This window comes from Cervus elaphus, chromosome 20 (assembly GCF_910594005.1).
Source record: "Cervus elaphus chromosome 20, mCerEla1.1, whole genome shotgun sequence".
NCBI classification, from domain to species: domain Eukaryota; kingdom Metazoa; phylum Chordata; class Mammalia; order Artiodactyla; family Cervidae; genus Cervus; species Cervus elaphus.
In genome coordinates, this window is record NC_057834.1 from 44915200 (window position 1) to 44938193 (window position 22994).

Below are 22994 nucleotides of genomic sequence, written 5' to 3' on the forward strand. Positions count from 1 at the left end.
CACTAGACCACTAGCTAAGTCCCTGTTCTAATTTCCTTTAATGTTATGAATGTTTTCCACTAAGGCTGTTTAAACCCTCACATATGCAGTTATGAGCTATATTCCCCTAGGGATATTTGACTACTCTATATGTTAACATGCAGTGGAAAAGACTAGATGTCCAGCTCTCAGCCCAGAAGTTTAGATCCTTAAGAAGAGAGGAGGGAAATAAGCCCCAGGGCAGAGAGCCTCAGGCATCACAGATCCACGGTCATGCTTTAAAATTTTTTTAATTTTACCTAGTAGTTCCTTAAGTCTGAACTACATCTTTGAACTTCCATATAGAAAAACAGTATTGGGGGGAGGGAGCACTCCCTAGATTGTTCTCTACTAGCCCTGGAATTCAAAGGGAAAGGATAGATGAGTAGATACCCAAGGCTGTTCATTCCCAGTCTGTGGGCCCCAAGAGGTTTTTGCCCTGCCCTGATTTTACCCCAGTTGGGTATCTGGGTCCTTGTGTCAAATTTCTGCAGAGAGGTGTCAGGAAAAAATGGATCCAAGGCAAGGTCAGATTAGGAGGCTGGTGGCACGATTAGAACAGCTCTTCCTGAACAGCTTCCCACAACCACGCCAGTCATCAACTAACTACCCCTACACACCAGTTCAAAACACTTTCCACACCGCTGGGATTTTTTCAGGTCTATGTTGTTAGTTCTTAGATTCCATGCTTCCATTTTTAGTTCCTCCAGGGTTGATTCTGGAAGGTACCCAGGCTAATTTGACATTTTGGCAGGAACTAGTATGTCCTCTCTTTTCAGTCCAAATTGTTTGGAACTTTCAAATGATGGATTCATAATATTCATACTAAGTTATATTAAGGATTTGGGGTTTTACCCGAAGAACAATGAGAAGCCATAGTAAGTTTCAAGATGAGTGATGACAGGATAGATTTTATTTTGAGAAGACTATGCTGGCTGTGAACAGTCAGAGTGGAGAATTAAAGTCAACAGAAGGACAGAGTCAGAAAGCTTTTGTGGTTGTCCAGGTGAAGTATAATTGTTTACACTAAGGTGATGGTGGAGAAGGAGCAAAGTCGATGAATTCAATAGATACTTAGGAAGTTAAATTGCAGGATCTTGATGATAGGTTGAATTTATGGGGGATGAAGTATCAAAGGTCACCCTTACACGGAATAGATATATTTGTTTGGAAGAATGGGAAAGGACTGATATTAACTTGACTTGGGGTATGTAAATTTGTGGTGCCTTTGAAATATTCAGAAGAGATGTCAAGTAGGCAGCTGAGTATAATAGACTTGGAATTTAGAGGAAACAGCTGAGCTGGAGACCGGAGAAGCTAACTCACAGATCCAAGTGGATGAAATATCCTTGATAGAGAGTTCAGAATGGAGAGAGGAGAGTGGGGCCTGGGAATTAGCCTTGAGGAATTCCCATTTAACCACTGAGTGTTTTGGGCTAAACTGTGTCTTTCAAAATTCGTATGTTGAAGCCTTAATCCCCAGTACCTCAAAATATGACTATTTGTAGACAGTGCCTTTAAAGGGGCATTAAGTTAAAGTGAGGCTATTAAGATAGGCCCTAATCCAAACACACTCTTGGTGGAGTGAGGATGCAGAAAGTCAGAATGATCTGGGTTAAAGAGTGAATGGGAGGTGAAGAAATGAAAACACTGTAGATGAACAACTCTTTTAAGGTTTGGCTGTGATGGGGAGGGAATAAGGATTTAGGGAGTTCCTTTTAATGAGTGACTTGACCTTGTTTATAGTCAATGGAAACATTCTAAGTCAAAGAAGAAACAGTATGTAAGAGAAAGAGTAATTGGTAGGATAATATTATTGAGAAGGCTGGTGGGGACAGAATTCACAGAAGAGACGGGGTGGGCGTGTGAGGCAGTTGACCTTTTTGTTAACGTAAGGAAAGGATAGAAGGATGGCTGCTCATTTTCTAGCTGGTGAAGATCCTAGGTTTTTAAGCAATCTTTGTTTCCTAAAATGAAGTCGCAGTTCAGCTTTGCCTTATAACTGGTGTCACTTCCTCTCATATTCTGGCATTTGACTGGTTGGTTGGTTGGTTGTCTTATTTTCAGTGTGATTGTGAGTCTTCACCTTAATGCCATTGATATTTTAGTGGGAAGTTGGGAGAAGCTTCAAAGGGCAGTTGCTAGTCAGACACCCTAAAAATGACAAGTTTCTTTCTACATTCTCAAGTTTTACAGTTAAGTACTTAAGCCATCTGGAGTTTACAATGTATTCAGGAAGTCTAATATTCTTTCCAGTTGCTAGCCAGTTACATTCCACTTCAATTCAATATCTGAGTACTTACTAATTGATTTGTGTGATATGAAAAATAAATGAAAAAATCACTTTCTCAAAGGCCTTAGGATTTAGCTGAGAACTAAATAAATATACCAATGAGTAAAATATGAGGTTAACAAATTAAGTGCCACAAATCCAATTATCATTAGTAATTCAAGTACAGAGAGATTAGATTTTTCTGGATTCTTAAAGAATTAGACTGGACAGGGGACAATAGGGTGCTGGAGATAAGGGAAGAGGTTTAGAGGATAAAGATGGTCCAGAAAGGGACTAGAATGAGCAAAGGCCCAAGGAAGCAACTGTGGGATGTCTTTGGGAAATAAGATTAAGTTATGGAGGAAGACAAGTAATGCTAGAGTGAGTTTATTCTTCACTTAGTAGCAAGCAAAATACAGAAAATACATTGGCCCAGAGATGGGCTGGGCTCTAAAATGGCTGATTCAAGCTCTAATTCAAGGATTAATTAATAGAATGTAGTTTAGGTTGATGGAACAAAAACTAAAGTCACAGGCATGTTACAAAATGAAGGAAAGTTTATTAAAAATTGAGAAAATATATAAGATGGTACACACAGCAAATTTCAAAGTTAAGCTCCTCACTATCTCAATAAGCAGGGAATTTTATTGATGTTTAGGGTATAAACTTCTCCACAAAAGCTCACCAGGTGAACAAAATCTTATATTATCCTCATGGCCCTATCTTGGTCCCCTCAGAGGGGAGGGCCGGGTGGTGTCAAAGACATTGCAGAAGGAACGGAACAGAACCCTTAGGATAAAGTAGTAACTTCTCTCATTCTTCCTTCCCAGACAGTGACACCATCTGATGAGAAGAGCAAGGGGATTATGAGACAGGAAAGACATATAGAGATAAAGCAGAGCAGCATTTTTGACTCTGAGCTAGGAGAGGTCGAAAGGGAAACCAGGGGAGTGCCACTAACAGGGGGCCCATGTTTAAGGGAGTGAGTTTTCTGATCTACTTCTGTGTTGTCTCCTCCCTGCCCCCCTCAGGGAGCAGACAGTCATGGCCAGAGCCTTGATCCAGAGAAAAACCCCATGTGGCTAGAGCAAGGGGGACAGTATAGGGTGAAAAAGAAGCCCCTGTTTTTTCAAAATATCGCCTGTGTCCCTGAAAATGGTCAGCTATGCTCCCTTTGGGAGTGAGTTCCCTGCTCTGGTGCCCCTCTCAGATGCTCAAAAACCTCCATGGCTAGCCTTACACACTTTGCTATCTGAAGGAAGTACAGCTCTTCGGGAGGGTATACAGCTTTCAAATAAGTGTTTTCTTTGCATCTGCTTATACCTTACCTGTTTGGACTTTGGCTGCTTTTGAATACCAGGCAGCTTATTTGTGCATTAGGTTAAATTTCCCTATGTTCTCCCTCGTTGGAGTTCCAGTTCTCCTTCTAAGACTTAAGATGCCAGTCAAGAGGTTAAAGTTATCATAATCACCCAAGTGTCAAGGACTGGTGGTAAGAGTAATAGATTCTTGTTGTTTAGTTGCTAAGTCATGTCTGACTCTTTGCAAACCGCAAGGACTGCAGCACGCCAGGCTTCTCTGTCCTTCATGATCTCTTGGAATTTGCTCAAACTCATGTCCATTGATTTGGGGATGCCATCCATCCATCTCCTTCTTTGTCACTCCCTTCTCCTCCTGCCTTCAATATCTCCCAGTATCAGGGTCTTTTGCAATGAACTGGCTCTTTGTATCAGGTGGCCAAAGTGCTGGAGCTTCAGCTTCAGCATCAGTCCTTCTAGGGAATATTAGAGTTGGTTTCCTTTAGGAACTCCTAGTTGTCCTAGGGACTCTCAAGAATCTTCATCAGCACAGTTCAAAAGCATCAATTCTTTGGCTCTCAGCCTTTTTTATGGTCTAACTCTCACATTCATATATGACTGCTGCCAAAAACCATAGCTTTGACTGTATGGAGTAGAGTAAGAGTAATAGATAGGCAATAAAAATGAAACTAAAATATTTTAGGAAAAAAAAGGAATGGGGTGGTCCTAAGATGGCAGAGGAATAGGATGGCTGTGAACAGTCTTTCTGTTCACTTTCTCTCCCATAAATTCATTGAAAGATCATGTGAATGGTGAGCAAATACCACAAAACAACTTCTGAACACTGGCAGAGGACACCAGGCAGCCAGAAAAGGCAGCCCATTGTCTTCGAAAGGAGGTAGGACAAAATATAAAAGATAAAAAGAGAGACAAAAGAGTTAGGGATGGAGACCTGTCCCGGGGAGGGAGTCGTAAAAGAGAAGTTTCCAAACACCAGGAAACCCTCTCACCGGGTCTGTGGGGAGTTTTGGAATCTCAGAGGGCAACATAACCAGGAGGAAAAAAATAAATAAGTAAAACCCACAGATTATGCACCTAACTGCAACTCCCAGCAGAGAAGTAGTCCAGATGCTTGTGTCCACCACCAGCAAGCAAGGGCTGAATAGGGAGGTGTGGGCTGCATTGCTTAGGGTAAGGACCGGGCCTGAATGCCCTGAGGGCAATCTGAAGGAGCTAATGTGAGATAGCAACCCAAATCATGGGATAGCCAGAGAGGGGGGAAAAAAAAAGAGGAAAGAGAGAGAGAAAACTTTGCCTCGAAAAGCTCTAACCTAAGGCACTGCCGGCCCGCTCACAGAACAAAGGACTGACTAAATACCAGGGGAGAGCTAGCCAGCAGCGGACTGGCCCATACCCCGCCGAAGGCAGGGAGGCGGGCAGGCGACAGTCAGAGCCGGAAGGCAAGGGGCATCCTCTACCAAACTGTGAGCAGGCTCCTATTGGTCCTTTAATAATAATAATTGGAACCTTGTGGTCCGGAGTCAACGATAAGAAAGTAAGAGAGAGAAAGAGGGTGATATCCCCTGGTTTACGTGGAAGCCAATAGAGTCCTATTCTTAGGGCTCGCACTGCTGCACGTAGGCACCAGGCGCCCTCTCGAGTGGGTGAAGGCACAGTGTGCCTTCTCGAGAGAGTCTTAGAAGCCCGGGCAACAAAGTGAGCTCAGCGGGCCTCCGTGCTCCAAGGAATTAGCCAGAAATAGAGAGAGAAAGAATAGAAAGAAAGACACAGGGACTCAAGCTCTGATGGAGCAAAGGTGTTTTAATCAACGTGGCGTGTGCATATATACTGCCTTACAAGGTAGTTATTCTCAGCAAAGATAAAGATTAAAATTCCAGACTTAAAAAACATAAGATCCCTATCAAAGAGAGTTGCAAACAATCACCTTTTACCATATGGTTCATAAGAAGGAAGAGGGTACTTATCACCATAATGAAAAATGCCTGGATCCCTCAGCCCCGGGAAAGGCATGCCTCTCCTCTTAATTCCTGAATATTCAGGAATTAATAAGGGCCAGAGGGTTCCTGACAGATCCAAAACAGCACACAGGAAGCCTCTTGTTAAATGCTTCCTGACAGGCTCCCAGTTGCTAACCAAGTCTTCCTGGGATCCTGGATGGTTGACATCCGCCAGAAGGGTCACACTGGAGGAGAAACACAGCCCACCTGAGACGGCGCTCCTGTTGCGTACCCAGGAAACCAAGCGGCTGGGATGGGGGAGGTGATAAGACACACCGCACCTGGGGAGATTGTGCTGGCCAAGCACTTGGTCGCCTGAGCTGCTGGGACCTGGGAAGGGCACAAAACGCAGGCCCAACCAAATCTGCACCTCTGTGGAGTACCTGAGGACCTGAACCTGAGTGGCTTAGATCTGGGAAGTGCACGCAACCCAGGGCCCGCCTTAGACAGTGCCCCTGCAGAGCAGCCTGTAGCCCGAGCAGTGTAGACAGGGGAAAGCACACACGCCATGAGTGGGGCGAACACAGTGCGGCCCAGTCACTGCGAGCACTCCTCACACACACCAGTGACATCTGTTTGCAGTGTTCCTTCCTCCCTGCAGCACAACTGAACAAGTGACCCTAAATAAGTGACCACCTTTGTGTCAGGGCAGAAATTAGATACTGAAGAGACTTGCAAACCGAGGAAGCCAAAATAAACAAAGAGGGAACTGCTTTGAAAGTGACAGGTGCAACAGATTAAAACCCTGGAGTTAGCATTGGCTACACTGGAAGGGACATATAGACATTGAAAAGAAGTAAAAGCTGGAACAAGGAACTATCTAAACTGAACTGACCCCACACTGCCCTCAACAGTTCCAGAGAAATTCCTAGATGTATTTTACTATTATCATTTTTTAATTAAAAAAAAATTTTAATTTTTAAGTTATTACTTTTTCATTTTAAAACCTATTACGATGCAAAAAAGAAAAAGACCCTATTTTTAAAGCAAATTTCAAATTCTTTTTTATAACTTTTGCGATTTTGTACTTTTTAAAAATATTGTATTTTTGAGAGCCTAACCTCTATTCTAGATTTTTAATCTTTGCTTTTTGGTATTTGTTATCAGTTCTGTACCTTTAAGAATCCAATCTTCAGTACCCATTTTTACTTAGGAGTGTGATTACTGGCTTGACTGCTCTCTCCCATTTTGATTTTCCTTTCTCTCCCCCAGGTCACCTCTATCTCCTCCCTCCCCCTTCTCTTCTGTACTTAAGACTGTGAATTTCTTTGGGTGTTCTGGGCTGTGGAGAACACTTATGGAACTGATCACAGGCTAGATTGGTCTTTCTCCTTTTGACTCCCCCTCCTCACCTCCTGGTCACCTCAATCTCCTTCCTCCCTCTTCTCTTCCCTATGGAACTCTGTGAACCTCTCCAAGTGTTCCAGACTGTGGAGAGCAAATAGGGAATTGATTACTGGCTAGATTGCTCTCACCCCTTTTGATTCCCCCTCTTCTCCTTCTGGTCACCTCTTTCTCCCTCCTCCCTCTTCTCTTCTCCATGTAACTCTGTGAACCTCTCTGGGTGTCCCCCACTGTGGAGAAACTTTTCACCATTAACCTAGATGTTTTCTCATTGGTGTCATATTGATGGAGAAGTTTTGAGGCTACTGTAAGCATAAGGGTGAAAGCCAAAACTTGAGAACACCAGAAAACTCCCAACTCCAGGGAACATTAATCGACAAGAGCTTATCCAAAAGTCTCCATACCTACACTGAAACCAAGCTCCACCCAAGAGCCAACAAGTTTCAGACCAAGACATACCAAGCTAATTCTCCAGCAATGCAGAAAAATAACCCTGAGCATTAAAATACAGGCAGCCAAAAGTCACACCAAACCCCTAGACACCTCAAAACTCACTACTGGACACTCCATTGCACTCCAGAGAGAAGAGATCCAGCTCCACCCACCAGAACACCAACACAAGCTTCCCTAACCAGGAAACCTTGACAAGACACTCATCCAACCCCCCCCCCCCCACAGGGAGGAACCTCCACAATAAAGAGGAACCACAAACTACCAGCATACAGAAAGGCCACCCCAAACACAGCAACCTAAAAAAAGACGAAAAGGCAGAGAAATAGCCAGCAGGTAAAGGAACATGATAAAAGCCCACCAAACCAAACCAAAGAGGAGATATACGGAGTCTACCTGAAAAAGAATTCAGAATAATGATAGTAAAAATGATCCAAAATCTTGAAAACAAAATGGAGATAAATAGTCTGGAGATGAGGATTGAGAAGATGCAAGAAAAGTTTAACAAGGACCTAGAAGAAATAAAAAAGAGTCAACCAATAATGAATAATGCAATAACTGAGATCAAAAGCACTCTGGAGGGAACTAACAGTAGAATACCTGAGGCAGAAGATAGGATAAGTGAGGTGGAAGATAGAATGGTGGAAATAAATGAAGCAGAGAGGAAAAAAGAATCAAAAGAAATGAGGACAACCTTAGAGACCTCTCAGACAATGTTAAATGCCCCAACATTCAAATCATAGGAGTCCCAGAAGAAGAAGACAAAAAGAAAGGCCATGAGAAAATATTTGAGGAGGTAATAGTTGAAAACTTCCCTAAAATGGGGGAAGGAAATAGCCACTCAAGTCCAAGAAACCCAGAGCATCCCAAACAGGATAAACCCAAGGCAAAACACCCCAAGACAAATATTAGTCAAATTAAGGAAGATCAAACACAAAGAACAGATATTAAAAGCAGCAAGGGAAAAACAACAAATAACTCACAAGCAAATCCCCATAAGGATAACAGCTGATCTTTCAATAGAAACTCTTCAGGTGAGAAGGGAATGGCAGGACATACTTAAAGTGATGAAAGAGAAAAACTGACAACCTAATTTACTGTACCCAGCAAGGATCTCATTCAAATATGAAGGAGAAATCAAAAGCTTTACAGACAAGCAAAAGCTCAGAGAATTCAGCACCACCAAACCAGCTCTTCAACAAATGCTAAAGGACCTTCTCTAGACAGGAAACCCAGGAAAGGTTTATAAACTCAAACCCAAAACAACAAAGCAAATGGCAACGGGATCATACTTATCAAGAATTACCTTAAATGTAAATGGGTTGAATGCCCCAATCAAAAGACAAAGACCGGCTAAATGGATACAAAAACAAGACCCCTATATATGCTGTCTACAAGAGACCCACCTCAAACCTAGGGCCACATACAGACTGAAAGTGAAGGGCTGGAAAAAGATATTTCAGGCAAATGGAGACCAAAAGAAAGCAAAAGTAGCAATATTCTTATCAGATAAAGTAACTTTGAAGTAAAGGCTGTGAAAAGAGACAAAGAAGGACACTACATAATGATCAAAGGATCAATCCAAGAAGAAGATATAACAATTATAAATATATGCACCCAACATAGGAGCACCGCAATATGTAAGACAAATGCTACAGGTTGAAGGGGAAATTAACAGTAACACGATAATAGTGGGAGACTTTAATACCCCACTCACACCTATGGATAGATCAACTAAACAGAAAATTAGCAAGGAAACACAAACTTTAAATGATACAATGGACCAGTGAGACCTAATTGATATCTATAGGACATTTCACCCCAAAACAATGAATTTCACCCTTTTCTCAAGTGTACACGGAACCTTCTCCAGGACAGATCACATTATGGGCCATAAATCTAGCCTTGGTAAATAAAAAAAAACTGAAGTCATCTCAAGCATCTTTTGTGATCACAATGTAGTAAGATTAGATGTCAATTACAGGAAAAAAACTATTAAAAATACAAACATATGGAGGCTAAACAACATACTTCTGAATAACCAACAAATCACAGAAGAAAACAAAAAAGAAATCAAAATATGCATAGAAACAAGTGAAAATGAAAACACAACAATCCAAAACCTATGGGATTCAGTAGAAGTAGTGCTAAGGGGAAGGTTCATAGGAGTACAAGCCTACCTCAAGAAATAGGAGAGAAATCAAATAAATAACCTAACTCTACACCTAAAGCAACTAGAAAAAGAAGAAATTAAGCACCCCAGGGTTAGTAGGAGGAAAGAAATCATAAAAATTAAGGCAGAAATAAATGCAAAAGAAACAAAGGAGACCATAGCCAAAATCAACAAAGCTAAAGTTGGTTCTTTGAGAAGATAAATAAAATACACAAACCATTAGCCAGACTCATCAAAAAAAAGGGGGGGGGGGATCAAATCAACAAAATCAGAAATGAAAAAGGAGAAATCACAACAGACAACACAGAAATACAAAGGATCATAAGAGACTACTTATCAGCAACTGTATGTCAATAAAATGGACAACTTGGAAGAAATGGACAAATTCTTAGAAAAGTATAACTTTCCAAAACTGAACCAGGAAGAAATAGAAAATCTTAACAGACCCAAGACAAGCACAGAAATCGAAATTGTAATCAGAAATCTTTCAACAAACAAAAGCCCGGGACCAGACGGCTTCACAGCTGAATTCTACCAAAAATTTAGAGAAGAGCTAACATCTATCCTACTCAGACTCTTCCAGAAAATTGCAGAGGAAGGTAAGCTTCCAAACTCATTCTATGAGGCCACCATCACCCTAATACCAAAACCTGACAAAGATGCCACAAAAAAAGAAAACTACAGGCCAATATCACTGATGAACAGATGCAAAAATCCTTAACAAAATTCTAGCAAACAGAATCCAACAACATATTAAAAAGATCATACATCATGACCAAGTGGGCTTTATCCCAGGGATGCAAGGATTCTTCAATATTTGCAAATCAAACAATGTGACACACTACATTAACAAATTGAAAGATAAAAGCCATATGATTATCTCAATAGATGCAGAGAAAGCCTTTGACAAAATTCAACATCCATTTATGATAAAAACCCTCCAGAAAGCAGGCATAGAAGGAACATACCTCAACATAATAAAAGCCATATATGATAAACCCATAGCAAACATTTTCCTCAATGGTGAAAAATTGAAAGCATTTCCCCTAAAGTCAGGAACAAGACAAGGTTGCCCACTCTCACCACTACTATTCAACATAGTTTTGGAAGTTTTAGCCACAGCAACCAGAGAAGAAGAAGAATCCAGATTGGAAAAGAAGTAAAACTCTGTTTGCACATGACATGATCCTCTAGGTAGAAAACCCTAAAGACTTCACCAGAAAATTACTAGAGCTAATCAACGAATATAGTAAAGTTGCAGGATATAAAATCAACACAGAAATCCCTTGCATTCCTATATACTAACAATGAGAAAACAGAGAAATTAAGGAAACAATTCCATTCACCATTGCAACAAAAAGAATAAAATATTTAGGAAGAAATCTACCTAAAGAAACAAAAGACCTATATGTAGAAAACTATAAAACACTGGTGAAAGAAATCAGGACACAAATAGATGGAGAAATATACCATGTTCATGGATCGGAAGAATCAATATAGTGAAAATGAGTATACTACCCAAAGCAATCTATAGATTCAATGCAAACCCTATCAAGCTACCAACGGTATTCTTCAGAGGAGTAGAACAAATAATTTAACAATTTGTATGGAAATACAAAAAAGCTTGAATAGCCAAAGCAACCTTGAGAAAGAAGAATGGAATTGGAGGAATCAATCTGCCTGACTTCAGGCTATACTACAAAGCAAGTCATCAAGACATGGTACTGATGACAAGACAAGGTATGGTACTGGCACAAAAACAGAAACAGAGATCAATGGAACAAAATAAGAAGTTCAGAGATAAATCCATGCACCTAAGGACACTTTATCTTCAACAAAGGAGGCAAGAATATACAAAGGAGAAAAGACAATCTCTTTTAACAAGTGGTACTGGGAAAACTGGTCAACCACTTGTAAAAGACTGAAACTAGAACACTTTCTAACGCCATACACAAAAATGAACTCAAAATGGATTAAAGATCTAAATGTAAGACCAGAAACTATAAAACTCCTAGAGGAAAACATAGGCAAAACACTCTCTGACGTAAATCACAGCCAGATCCTCTATGACCCACCTCCCATAGTAATGGAAATAAAAGCAAAAATAAACAAATGGGACCTAATTAAGCTTAAAAGCTTTTGCACAATGAAGGAAACTATAAGCAAGGTGAAAAGACTGCCTTCAGGATGGGAGAGAATAATAGCAAATGAAGCAACTGACAAAGAATTAATCTCAAAAAAATACAAGCAATTCCTGCAGCTCAATTACAGAAAAATAGGCGACCCAATCAAAAAATGGGCCAAAGAACTAAACAGACATTTCTCCAAAGAAGACATACAGATGGCTAACAAACACATGAAAAGATGCTCAACATCATTCATTATCAGAGAAATGCAAATCAAAACCACAATGAGGTACCATCTCACGCCGGTCAGAATGGCTGCCATCAAAAAGTCTACAAACAATAAATGTTGGAGAGGGTGCGGAGAAAAAGGAACCCTCTTACACTGTTGGTGGCAATGGAAACTAATACAGCCACTATGGAGAAGAGTGTGGAGAATCCTTAAAAAACTGTAAATAGAACTGCCATACAACTCAGCAATACCACTACTGGACATACACACCAAGGAAACCAGAATTGAAAGAGCCACGTGTACTCCAATGTTCATCGCAGCACTGTTTACAATAGCCAGGACATGGAAGCAACCTAGATGCCCATCAGCAGATGAATGGATAAGAAAGCTGTGGTACACACACACAATGGAATATTACTCAGCTATTAAAAAGAATGCATTTGAATCAGTTCTAACGAGGTGTATGAAACTGGAGCCTATTATACAGAGCGAAGTAAGAAAGAAAAACACCAACACAGTACATTAACGTATATATATGGAATTTAGAAAGATGGTAACGATGACCCTATATGCGAGACAGCAAAAGAGACATAGATGTAAAGAACAGACTTTTGGACTCTGTGGGAGAAGGCGAGGGTGGGATGCTTTGAGAGAATAGCATTGAAATATGTATATTATCATATGTGAAATAGATCGCCAGTCCAGGTTGGATGCATGAGACAGTGTTCAGGGCTGATGCACTGGGATGACCCTGAGGGATGAGTTGGGGAGGGAGGAGGGAAGGAGGGTCATGGCTGATTCCTGTGAATGTATGGCAAAAACCACCACAATACTGTAAAGTAATTAGCCTCCAATTAAAATAAATTAAAAAAGAAAAAAAAGTTAAGGAATCATGAAATTAGTCTTCCAGCTAAATTGGTTTTCAACACAGATTCTAAATTGTTGACGGGTGAAGAGGCCAGGGAGGAAGTCAAATAGAACAGTACAACCCAGATGCTAACAGCATTGCTTTCCTTAGAAGGTCAAGGCCCCAGTTCTGAGACCCCCCAGGAGGAAAGGTTCCCTGAATCAAGGGCCCAGGCCTGAGGCCCAGGTATTAAGGGCCTCAAAGCAGCAGAAACCAGGTTGGTTGAGGACAGCCAGCCAAGACTGAGACTTCATGTATAAAAATGTGAAAAGTCGCAGCTTCTACAGTGTCTCCTCCTCCGACTCCTTCTCTGGTGGTTCTCAGCCCTCTGCCCTCCCCAGTCTGACATTTGCTGTCAGTTTTGTGCCACTTCCACAATTCCCTTCTTTTTATTTTTTTTAAATTCGTCTGTGCCAAGTCTTAGTTGCAGAACATGAGATCTTCCACCTTCGTTGTGGCATATAAACTCTTAGTTGTCGTACATGGGACGTGGTTCTCTGACAGAGATTGAACCTGAGCCCTCTGCATTGGGAGCACAGCGTCTTAGCCAGTGTACCACCAGAGAAATCCCCACAATCCCCTTATTTCTTGAAGCTGAACTGAATTTAATGGGAGGGGGAAAGCTGATCCTTGGTTTCTCTGAAGCCACATATGTTCCTCTGGATCTGAGTGCTGAACTGTATGAAGAGAAGGCAGGAGGGACTCTGGTTGTCTGGATCAGCAATCTCTCTTCTCAGTCTTTCCCCTAGAGACCTATCTTTCCAAGGCATGAACTGACTAAAGGCATTTCCTTCCCCCAGAACCAACCTGTTCTATTTCCCTTCCTTTCTCCTCAATGCACTTACCTTTCTCACCATAAAGAAATCAGTCTGAGAGGACGAAAACTAGATTGAGGAGAAAACAAGCAAAGACACCTTTAGAGAGAGAAAAGGTATTTATTATTATACAAATAGCTATGCATACTGGGGCACTGGCAAACTGCCAAAGAATTTTCCCAAATAACTTTTGCATAGCTGTATTACAGGTATTACTCATCAGTAACACATTCAGGAGAACAAAATTAGAATTCAGAAAACAGAGTCTCTCAGAGCCCCACCAGATTCTGATTCCTTGTTGAAATACTCTATTACAGTGGCTTTGAGCAACTAGCTTTTCTTTTCCCCCAGCTTTTTCAGCTGGTTGCTGAAGGCTGGATCTGATGCTGAGCTGATTGTTAAGATACTAGCTGTCCTGAGGATGAAGATGAGGCCTGTAGATGAAGGACAGCAGCTTTGTTTCTAGGAAAATAGTAGCTGAATAGGGCGGTCAAGGAATACTTTACATCACTTTAAAATCAACTGTACTAAAACTACTAGTTCTTTAGTAATTACTGAAATAATCACTCCAGAGGTGTATGCCTTAATTTCCTTTTACCATATAATAAATCTTTTCAATATTGTTAGTACTTATTACTGTAGAATTATGACGATATACTAAAACTCTTCTGAAACTGTCTGAATTGTGCAAATGTATAAAACCTAACTTCTGTGCTAAGTTTTAATAGTGATTTAAATAAACCCCCACCAAGTGAATTAATTTCAGTAATTGTCTAAGTAAAAGGAGGAAGTTTCTGTATAAGTATAGCACTTGGTAAATTCAGCTTCTTCTAATAATTCTGGACTCAGTATTGTGGTTCAAACAATGCTAACTTACAGCAAGCAGATCACTGGAAGAAAATACTAGTCTAGCAAAACTAGATTATACACTCATGGTCAAAATGAATTTCACACTGCTTAAGAATACACTGAATTGGTTCAGAAATAAAACAGGTCACTTGTTTGCTTGCTTATTTTAGTGAACAGAGTGAAGTTCTTAGAACTAGGCCTTGGTCTGTGGACCTAAAGGATCTCCAGAGAAGTGATGTGAAACAGATTCAACATGAGGGCAGACGGCAATTGTTCAATTAATTTCCCCTCTTCATGTATCTTTTAGCTGTTGGCACGTAGAAATGCTGGGGTGTGTTTATCTCCTTGGATATAAACATGGTAGAAAATGCTTCTTAGTTTTTTCTCATTGAAGTGGGGGCAGAGTGAAAAACATGGCAGAAGAGGACTTGGCCTTGGATTAAAAAATGGCATCAGAAAAATGCAAGACATTTTCCCCTTCTGAGCTGAAAGTGTACACCATTAAGATAATAAAAGGATACATGTAAGTTGGGATGCCTCTTGAGGCCAAGTGTTTCCTAATAAGTCGCTCAGTACCATACCAGTTAAAACCTTTCGTGGCATGTCCAATGCGTGGAAGATGGACACTTGCTGTTGAAAAAAAAAAGTTCATGATGTCGTCATCAAATTGAGTAATGTGTATAAGATATACATAGGAGATGATAGTGTATTCTGAGTCACTTTGCTGTTTCCAATGAATAAAATGTATATAATCTTGGTGAGTGACACTCAAATCATATGATTATTATATGAGGAGTGACTGTAACATGGGAAAACTAATTCTATAGAACACGAGGACCTACATACAGGCTCTGGTAATAAGTAGGTACAATGGGAACAGAATATGATTGATGATTGAGATGTAATTTAAAAAGCAAAGATTCTTTAACAAGTCAATCAGTTCGACAAACTCTGAGACATGCTGGGTTTGGAAACAAAATTAAACTCAGGTCTTTTGGCAGAGAACTGTCTGCTAATGCAGACTGTGACTCTCCGAGAGGGGACAGGATAAAAAGCGTTTCCCAACAGCGTGTGAGCGGTTTACCCCATATCTGGTCCTCTGCTTCCTTGTCTGTAAAATCATGATACAAATACCCAGAGGATGCAGGTGGTCCAGAGACAAAGGATACAAAAGTGATCAAGAAAGGAAAAGGGCTTTGAGAATACAAGATGACGAAAGTGTTACTTGTGTGGGCTCTCATATTGGGGCTTCCCTTCACCACACATACTGAATGGGATCTTGGCATTTCTCACCTCCCTTTAAAAATCACATCCTACGCTTGGAAACAGAAATTCATCTATTCCTGAGCACAAATGGAAGGACTTACCTTTCCTTTTCTTTGCTGCTAAAAATATCTTCTTCAGGGCCTCTTCTAGGGCTGCCATCTTAATGCCAGACAGGACATTGGTGCGATCTCGGTGCTGGGCCACAATCAAGGCCAACTACGAGGAACAATCATTTACTGAGTGGGAGCAGGAGCAGTTTCCAGAGGAGGTGATGGGAGTCAAAGTTTAGCTCCAACAAATTGATGTGGTTTTTTTCACTTACCAAATCTTGCCCTTCGTTTCTTGACTCTTTATCATCAATAGGAAATAAAAGGACACCTCCCAAACTCAAATCTGAGGTAAAACAAAAAGAAGCAACAGAAAGAACATAAAGTTCACTACAGAATGAGACCCCTGAGGAAGGGCTACTCTGAACCGTCCCTATGCTGTGCCTTTTCCAAAGCTACTCAGGTATATGTAACAGTGGTGCCCTATCTTGTTCCTGATATTAAAGGAAAAGTTTTCAGTTATGTGGAATATAATACATGCTGTGGGCTTGCTGTAAATAGCTTTTGGCTCAGTGGTAAAAGAATTGGCCTGCAATGCAGAAGATGCACAGGAGACTGGGGTTTGATCCCTGGGTCAGGAAGATCCCGTAGAGAAGGAAATGGCAATCCACTCCAGTATTCTTGCCTGGAGAATCTCATGGAAGAGGAGCCTGGTGGGTCCCAGGACACAACTTAGCAACTGAACAACGAAACAAAAAACGTACTGAGGTATGTTCCTTCTGTAACCAATCTGCAGAGGGTATGTCATCACGAATTTGTACTCTGTCAGATGCTGTCTCTACATCTATTGAGAGGATCACTTTTATCTTTCATTCTGTTAATGTGATATATAACATTTATTGATTTGTGTATGTTGAACCATCCCTACATCCCAGGGATAATTCCTACTTGGTCATGTGTGTAATCCTTTTAATAAGTTCCTGAATTAGGTCTGCTAATATTTTGTTGAGAACTTTTGCATTGAAGTTATCAAAGATATTGATCTATAGTTTTGTTTTCTTGTAGTGTCATCTGGCTTTGTTACCAGGCTGAAACTGGCCTCATAGAATGAATGAGTTTGGAAAGGTTCCCTCCTCTTCAATTTTTTGGAAGAGTTTGAGAAGGACTGGCGTTGATTCTTCTTGAAATGTTTGGTAGAATCAGCCAGTGAAGCCATCTGGTCCTGAAATTTCCTGTATTGGGAGGTTTTTAATTACTGAGTCAATCTCTTTGCTCATCACTGGTCTGTTCAGATTCTCTAGTTCTTACTGGCTCAGTCCTGACAGTTTGCAGATTCTATAAACTTATCCAGTTCTTCCAGGTTACCTAGTTTGGTGGTGTATGATTATCCATAGTAGTCTCTTATGATTCTATGTATTCCTGTAGGGTCAGTTATAATTTCTTTCCTGGTTTTATTTGGGTCTTCTCTTTTTTATTCTCACTAAAGATTTATCAATTTTATCTTTTTGAAAAACTCTTAGTTCTATTAATCTTTTCTATTGTTTTTTTTCTGTCTCTATTTCATTTATTTCTCCTCTGAACTTGATTTCCTTCCTTCTGCTAGCTTTGGGCTTAATTTGTTCCTCTTTTCTAGTTCCTTAAAGGCTAAAGTTAGGGTGATTATTTGTGATCTTTCTAGTTTCTTAATATTTGCATTTATTGCTGTAAGCCTCCCTCTTAGAACTGTTTCTGCAGGGCCCCATAGGTTTTGGGGTGTTGTGTTTCCATATTTTTTTTGAGATATTCTTTGCTTTCCCTTTAGGTTTATTCTTGACCATTGTTCAGGAGTATACTGTTTAGTTTCCACATCTTACAGATTTTCCAGTTTTCCTCACTTTATTTCTAGTTTCATGCCATTGTGAGCAGAAAAGATTACTTGGTATGATTTCAATTATCTTATTTTGCTAAGACCTGTTTTTTGCCCTATTGTATGATCTATTCTTGAAAATGTTCCATGTGCATTTAGAAGAAGTATATTCTACTGTTGTTGGATAGAATGTTCTATAGATGCTTGTTAGGTCCATTTGGTCTACTGTTTGGTTCAAGCCATCATTTCCTTGTTCATTTTCTGTCTGGATGATTTATGTACTGCTGAGAGTGGGATACTGAAGTCCCCTATTATTATTGTATTGTCTACTTCTCCCCTCATATGTATTAATATTTGCTTAATATATTTAGGTGCACCAATGTTGGGTGCACATATATTTACACTTGTTACAACTTCTTGATGAATTGATCCCTTTATCATTATATACTGACCTTCTTTGTCTCGTTACCATTTTTGGCTTCGAGTCTATTTCGTGTAATACAAATATAACTACTTCTGCTTTCTTTTGGTTTCTACTTGCATGGAATATGTTTTCCCATAATTGGGTCTTGTTTTTTATCCATCTAGACACTCTGTGCCTTTTGACTGATAAATTCAAACAATTTAAAGTAATTATATGTAAGGACTTACTAATGCCACTATGTGCATTCCAGTTGTTTTGTAATTCCACTGTTTCTTTTTCCCTGTTTCTGCCTACCTTTGTAAATAGATTATTTTCCATGGTGGTATACTCTGGTTCCCTTTTGTCTTTTGTGGATCTGATCTAGGTTTTTACTTTGTGGTTACTATGGGGCTTTACATGAAACATTTTATAGATAGAACAGTGTATTTTAGGAGGACAGCAACTTATAACCAATTGCCTATAAAAGCTCCACCCTTTTATTCCTCCCTTTTATATTATGCATGTCACAATTTACCTCTTAGTATGTTGTGTATTCATTAGCAATTTATAGTAGCTGTAGTTACTTTTACTATTTTCCTTTAAGCTTTATATTATAGTTGAGTGGTTCACAGACCATCTTAACACCAAGTTGGTTTTCTAAATCTTACTGTACATATTTTACCTTTACCAGTGTGTTGTATACTTTGACATGTGCTCATATCACTGATTAGTGCCTTTTCATTTTGACTTGAAGAACTCCTTTCAGCAAGTCTAGTGGTGGTGAACTCCCTCAGCTTTTGTTTGCTGGGAAAGCCTTTATTTCTCCTTCATAGCTGAAAGATAACTTTGGTGTATAAAGTATTCTTGGTTGGCAATTTTGATCTTTCAATACTTCAAATATGTCATTCTACTCTCAGGACCTGTTTCTGCTCAGAAATCTGCTGATAATCAAATAGGGGTTCCTTTGTACATTACATTCTTTTTTTCCCTAGCTTCCTTTAAGATTTTTTATCATTGAAAGTCTTGGAGAAGGTCTTTTAACATTGAGATAACAGGGTGACCTATTAGCTTCATGGACATGCATGTTTTGTCTTTCCCCAGATTGGGAAAGTTCTCAGCTACTGTTTCTTAAACTCTTTTTCCCCTTCTCTTTCTAGAAGCCTAATTACTCTGATTTGTGTTTTCTTGATTCAGTCTCATAGCTTACACAGGCTTACTTCACTCTCTTTAAATTTGTTATTTTAAAATTCCTATCTCCCACAAGTCACTTATTCTTTCTTCCATATGGTCTCCCCTGCTATACATGCATGCTCAGTCATGTCCAACTCTTTGTGACCCCATGGATGTTAGCCCACCAGGCTCCTCTGTCCATGGGATATTCCGGGCAAGAATACTAGAATGGATTGCCGTTTCCTACTCCAGAGAATCTTCCCAGCCCAGGGATTGAACCCACGTCTCTTGCATCTTCTGCACTGGCAGGTGGATTCTTTACCACTGCACTACCTGAGAAGCCTACCTTGTTCTCTATTGTATTCTTCATCTCATCCAGTGACTTCTTCAGCTCTACAATTTGTTTGGGTTTTTATTTTATTTTTCCTCTGTAAAATCTGTCTTTTTGGAATTTTTAAATTTCCATTAATTTATGTATAGCAAAATTAATCAATTTTAAGTGTGCAAGTTTGTCACATACACATAGTCATATAACCACTACCATTCAGTTCAAAATAATTTTTAATTTCTCTTATGACCTTTTTCTTTGACCTGTAGATAATTGAGAAAAGTATTGTTTAATTTTCAAATATTTAGAGATTTTCTAGATATCTATGGTTGAATTCTACTTTAATTTTATTGTTGTTAAAGAACATACTTTGTGATTTCATTCATTTTTAATTTAATGAGAATTTTTTAATGACCCAGAATATGATTCATCTTGCTGAATGTATATATTTGAAAAGAATGGGCAGTTTGATCATTTGATGGAGTATTAATAGGTAAAGTGAAAGTGAAGTGAAGTCGATCAGTCATGTCCGACTCTTTGCGACTCTATGGACTGTAGCCTACCAGGCTCCTCCCACCATGAGATTCTCCAGGCAGGAATACTGGAGTGGGTTGCCATTTCCTTCTCCATGTTTGGGTTTTTAAAATTTCAATCTCTTTGAAAAGAAGTCACTATGTTAACATATTTTCGTCTTGAATTTATTGAGTTGCTTTTCTGAATCTTTTTGTAATTCACTGAGTTTCTTCATAACTGCTATTCTGAATTCTTTGTCAGTTAGATCACAATATTCTGTGCCTTTGAGCATGGCTGCTGGAGAACTGTCATTTTCTTTCTGTGATGCCATATTTCCTGATTTCATATTCCTGGTACTTATGCTCTGGTGCTTTTGCATTTGAAGTAGCAGACATCTCCTTAACTCAGTGCTCATTACCTTTAGCAGCAGACAGGGTATTATGTTATATAGTATTGGTATCATCTCAGTTTTTCCTGTATGTTTGTGTTCCACTCTTCTTGCTCTGTCTTGTGGCCAAATTTTTAAGCTTTTGTGTATTCTCTGATTTTTACAATTCACCAGGCTGGCTGGATACCGTTTTTCCCAGAAGGTGGAGCTATAGCTCAAGTCTGTGGTTTCTTCCTTGCCTGCCAACATGACCTGTTTTGAGTAGGATCCTGGTCTACCAGAGTTCACTTTCATGGATACACCAGGGAGCCTGCACAGGGAGCTGACATCAGAGCTGAGGGAAGGTGTGGGTTTAACACTTAGCGTGTTGGGATTGCCACACACCTGCAGGGAAATTTTCAGGTACTTGTGCATGAACTTTCTACTGAGCACGTGTCTTTGACATCATTTGAAATTCTTACCTGCCTCTTTCCCAATATCCTTCCTCTGCCCAGGTGGGGAGCTACTACCTTAGTACTCCAGATGCTGGCAGACAGAAACAGGTTTTTCCAGCTGCATTCCACCTGGTGATGGTAGCTGCCAGAAAAATCAGCCCTTCGCAGTGTTTTCCTTGGCGGGCCAGGGCTGGGGCTGGGAAAGTTTCCCTTACCACCTATGCTGCAAAAAAACTCATATTTTTCTCTTTCCTCCAATGATGTGCCAGATCTCCCTTCAGGAAGGGTGGACTTCAGCAAGTTCCATGTATGAGTACCTGTGAGGGCAGCACTCACCTGTTTTTTCCCCTACTGCAGTGAGAGGGGTCTAGGCAGTTTCACAGGCTCTGCTGGTTCTTGCCTGTATGGAGATTTATCTGTGTCTTACCAGTTACAGTGGTGGGTGAGACTCCACTTGGAGTCTTTTAGAAGACCCACCAAGGCACTTTTGTTCAGGTGGGGATGTCTAATCCATGGGGTGAAAAAGAGGGATTAAAAGCAGGAATGTCTTTTGCTACCATGTCACCCCCTTCACTCCTCAATTTTTATGCTCTTCTACTTCAATTTTTATGCTCTTCTACTCCTCAAACATTGCCTATGAAGTATTCCTGTAGGCACTGGAGAGTGAATGCAAAACCCAGAAGTATCTGGGCTGGGAGCGGGTGGGTCACTATGAACTTAAAATTCCTTTACAAGAGTCTGATGTTTGTTTTAAATTATTCAAATACTGTATTCTACTATACATATTTGTATTTGTATATTTTCCTATCTCATCCAAATCAAATTCTCTACAGAAATGTGTTAATTCTAGACCTTGCATATTTCAGTTTGAACCTATTCTCCTCTCAATCCATCCTGCATACCCCAATCTTTTTAAGTCACTCTAAAATACTGGGCTGGCCAAAAAGGTTGTTCAGGTTTTTCCATATGATGATATAGAAAAACCTGAACAAACTTTTTGGCCAATCCAATATTTGCTCTCCCATGTCATTCTTCTACCCAAATCTCCCATGTCTAGCCATTAGAATGCCATCTCCCTGGACAAGCCATAAGTCATGTGCAGTCTTCTATAATGTGGCCCAAACCTCTCTTCTTTAAAACCTAACTTTATTCTTCAGCCTAAACTTTCTACTCCAGTCTGTCTGGCCTACACACCATTCCCCTAAAATATTCACTGTGTAACTACCTGGGTCATTCAATACCCCATACTGGGAATGGTGGGGTTACAGGAGATACCAAGAAGAATGAGATATGGTTATGGACTCTCCTACCCTTTCTCTCCACCTATTTAATCTTAACCTATCCTTCCAGGCCCAAGATAACTTTCACCACTTCCATCAAGCCCTTCCTGGTAATTCAAACCCACATTTCATCTACCCTGCTATACCCTATTCCAGTCCTCCTTCAGAAAAGAGTGCACACTCCCATCTGTTTCCTTACTGACCACTTACACCTTAACTCTATGCGGCCAGGTTTTACTTTCCACACTTTCTTCAAAATGCTCCAGGGTGATGTGACTGCCCTTGGGGGGAAAATCCAGTGGCCTTTTCCCAGTGCTCATCCTCACTTCAGTGTCTGACACTACAGACCACTTCTTGACACCTCTCCTCCCTTGTACCCCAAAATACTACATTGTCAAGGTTCTCTTATTTTTCTGACAATTCCTTCTTCCCTCTTCTCCTAAATGGAGGTGTGTTCTCTGTTCTGTTCTCTGCCCTCCCATTTCTCCATCCTCTCTCTTTCAGGGTTTTAAACAAGGATCCAAATGGAGACTCCTCAGTCTGTATCTCTAGCTCCAACCTCCCCTGAATTCTCTCCTTTTCAAACTGCCCAGTCAGTATCTAGATTGGGTTAATTATAGCAACACATATTAAGCCCTGTAATGCATTTTAGTAGACAGACCATTCACTCCAAGACCTTACATCCCTTTCTACGTTAAAGAAGTGAGCAAAAAAACCAATTTCGAAGAAATCTGAAGAGCTCTTCTCTATTGGACAAGATCCTTTAACCTCTCAAGTTCCACAGGAAATAATCACAATAATCATTTTACTCCTCTTGCCA

General features: G+C 40.1%; 1 protein-coding gene across 4 annotated transcripts in view; it reads right to left on the reverse strand.

Annotated features, from left to right (window-relative positions):
* Window positions 1-2886: 2886 nt before the first annotated feature.
* CHD1L (chromodomain helicase DNA binding protein 1 like) overlaps window positions 2887-22994 on the reverse strand; it is a 71210-nt gene continuing 51102 nt past the window's right edge. For 3 of the 4 annotated variants that reach the window (XM_043876467.1, XM_043876469.1, XM_043876470.1), the window contains 4 exons: window positions 16088-16158; window positions 15867-15981; window positions 15021-15129; window positions 13751-14127 (listed from right to left, as the gene is read on the reverse strand). In XM_043876467.1, coding sequence (XP_043732402.1) covers window positions 14049-14127; window positions 15021-15129; window positions 15867-15981; window positions 16088-16158 — 374 coding nt within the window. In that variant the 3' untranslated portion in view covers window positions 13751-14048. Of the gene's footprint in view, window positions 3134-13680; window positions 13720-13750; window positions 14128-15020; window positions 15130-15866; window positions 15982-16087; window positions 16159-22994 lie in introns of those variants that run through there. The other variant, XM_043876468.1, reaches the window with a different exon arrangement.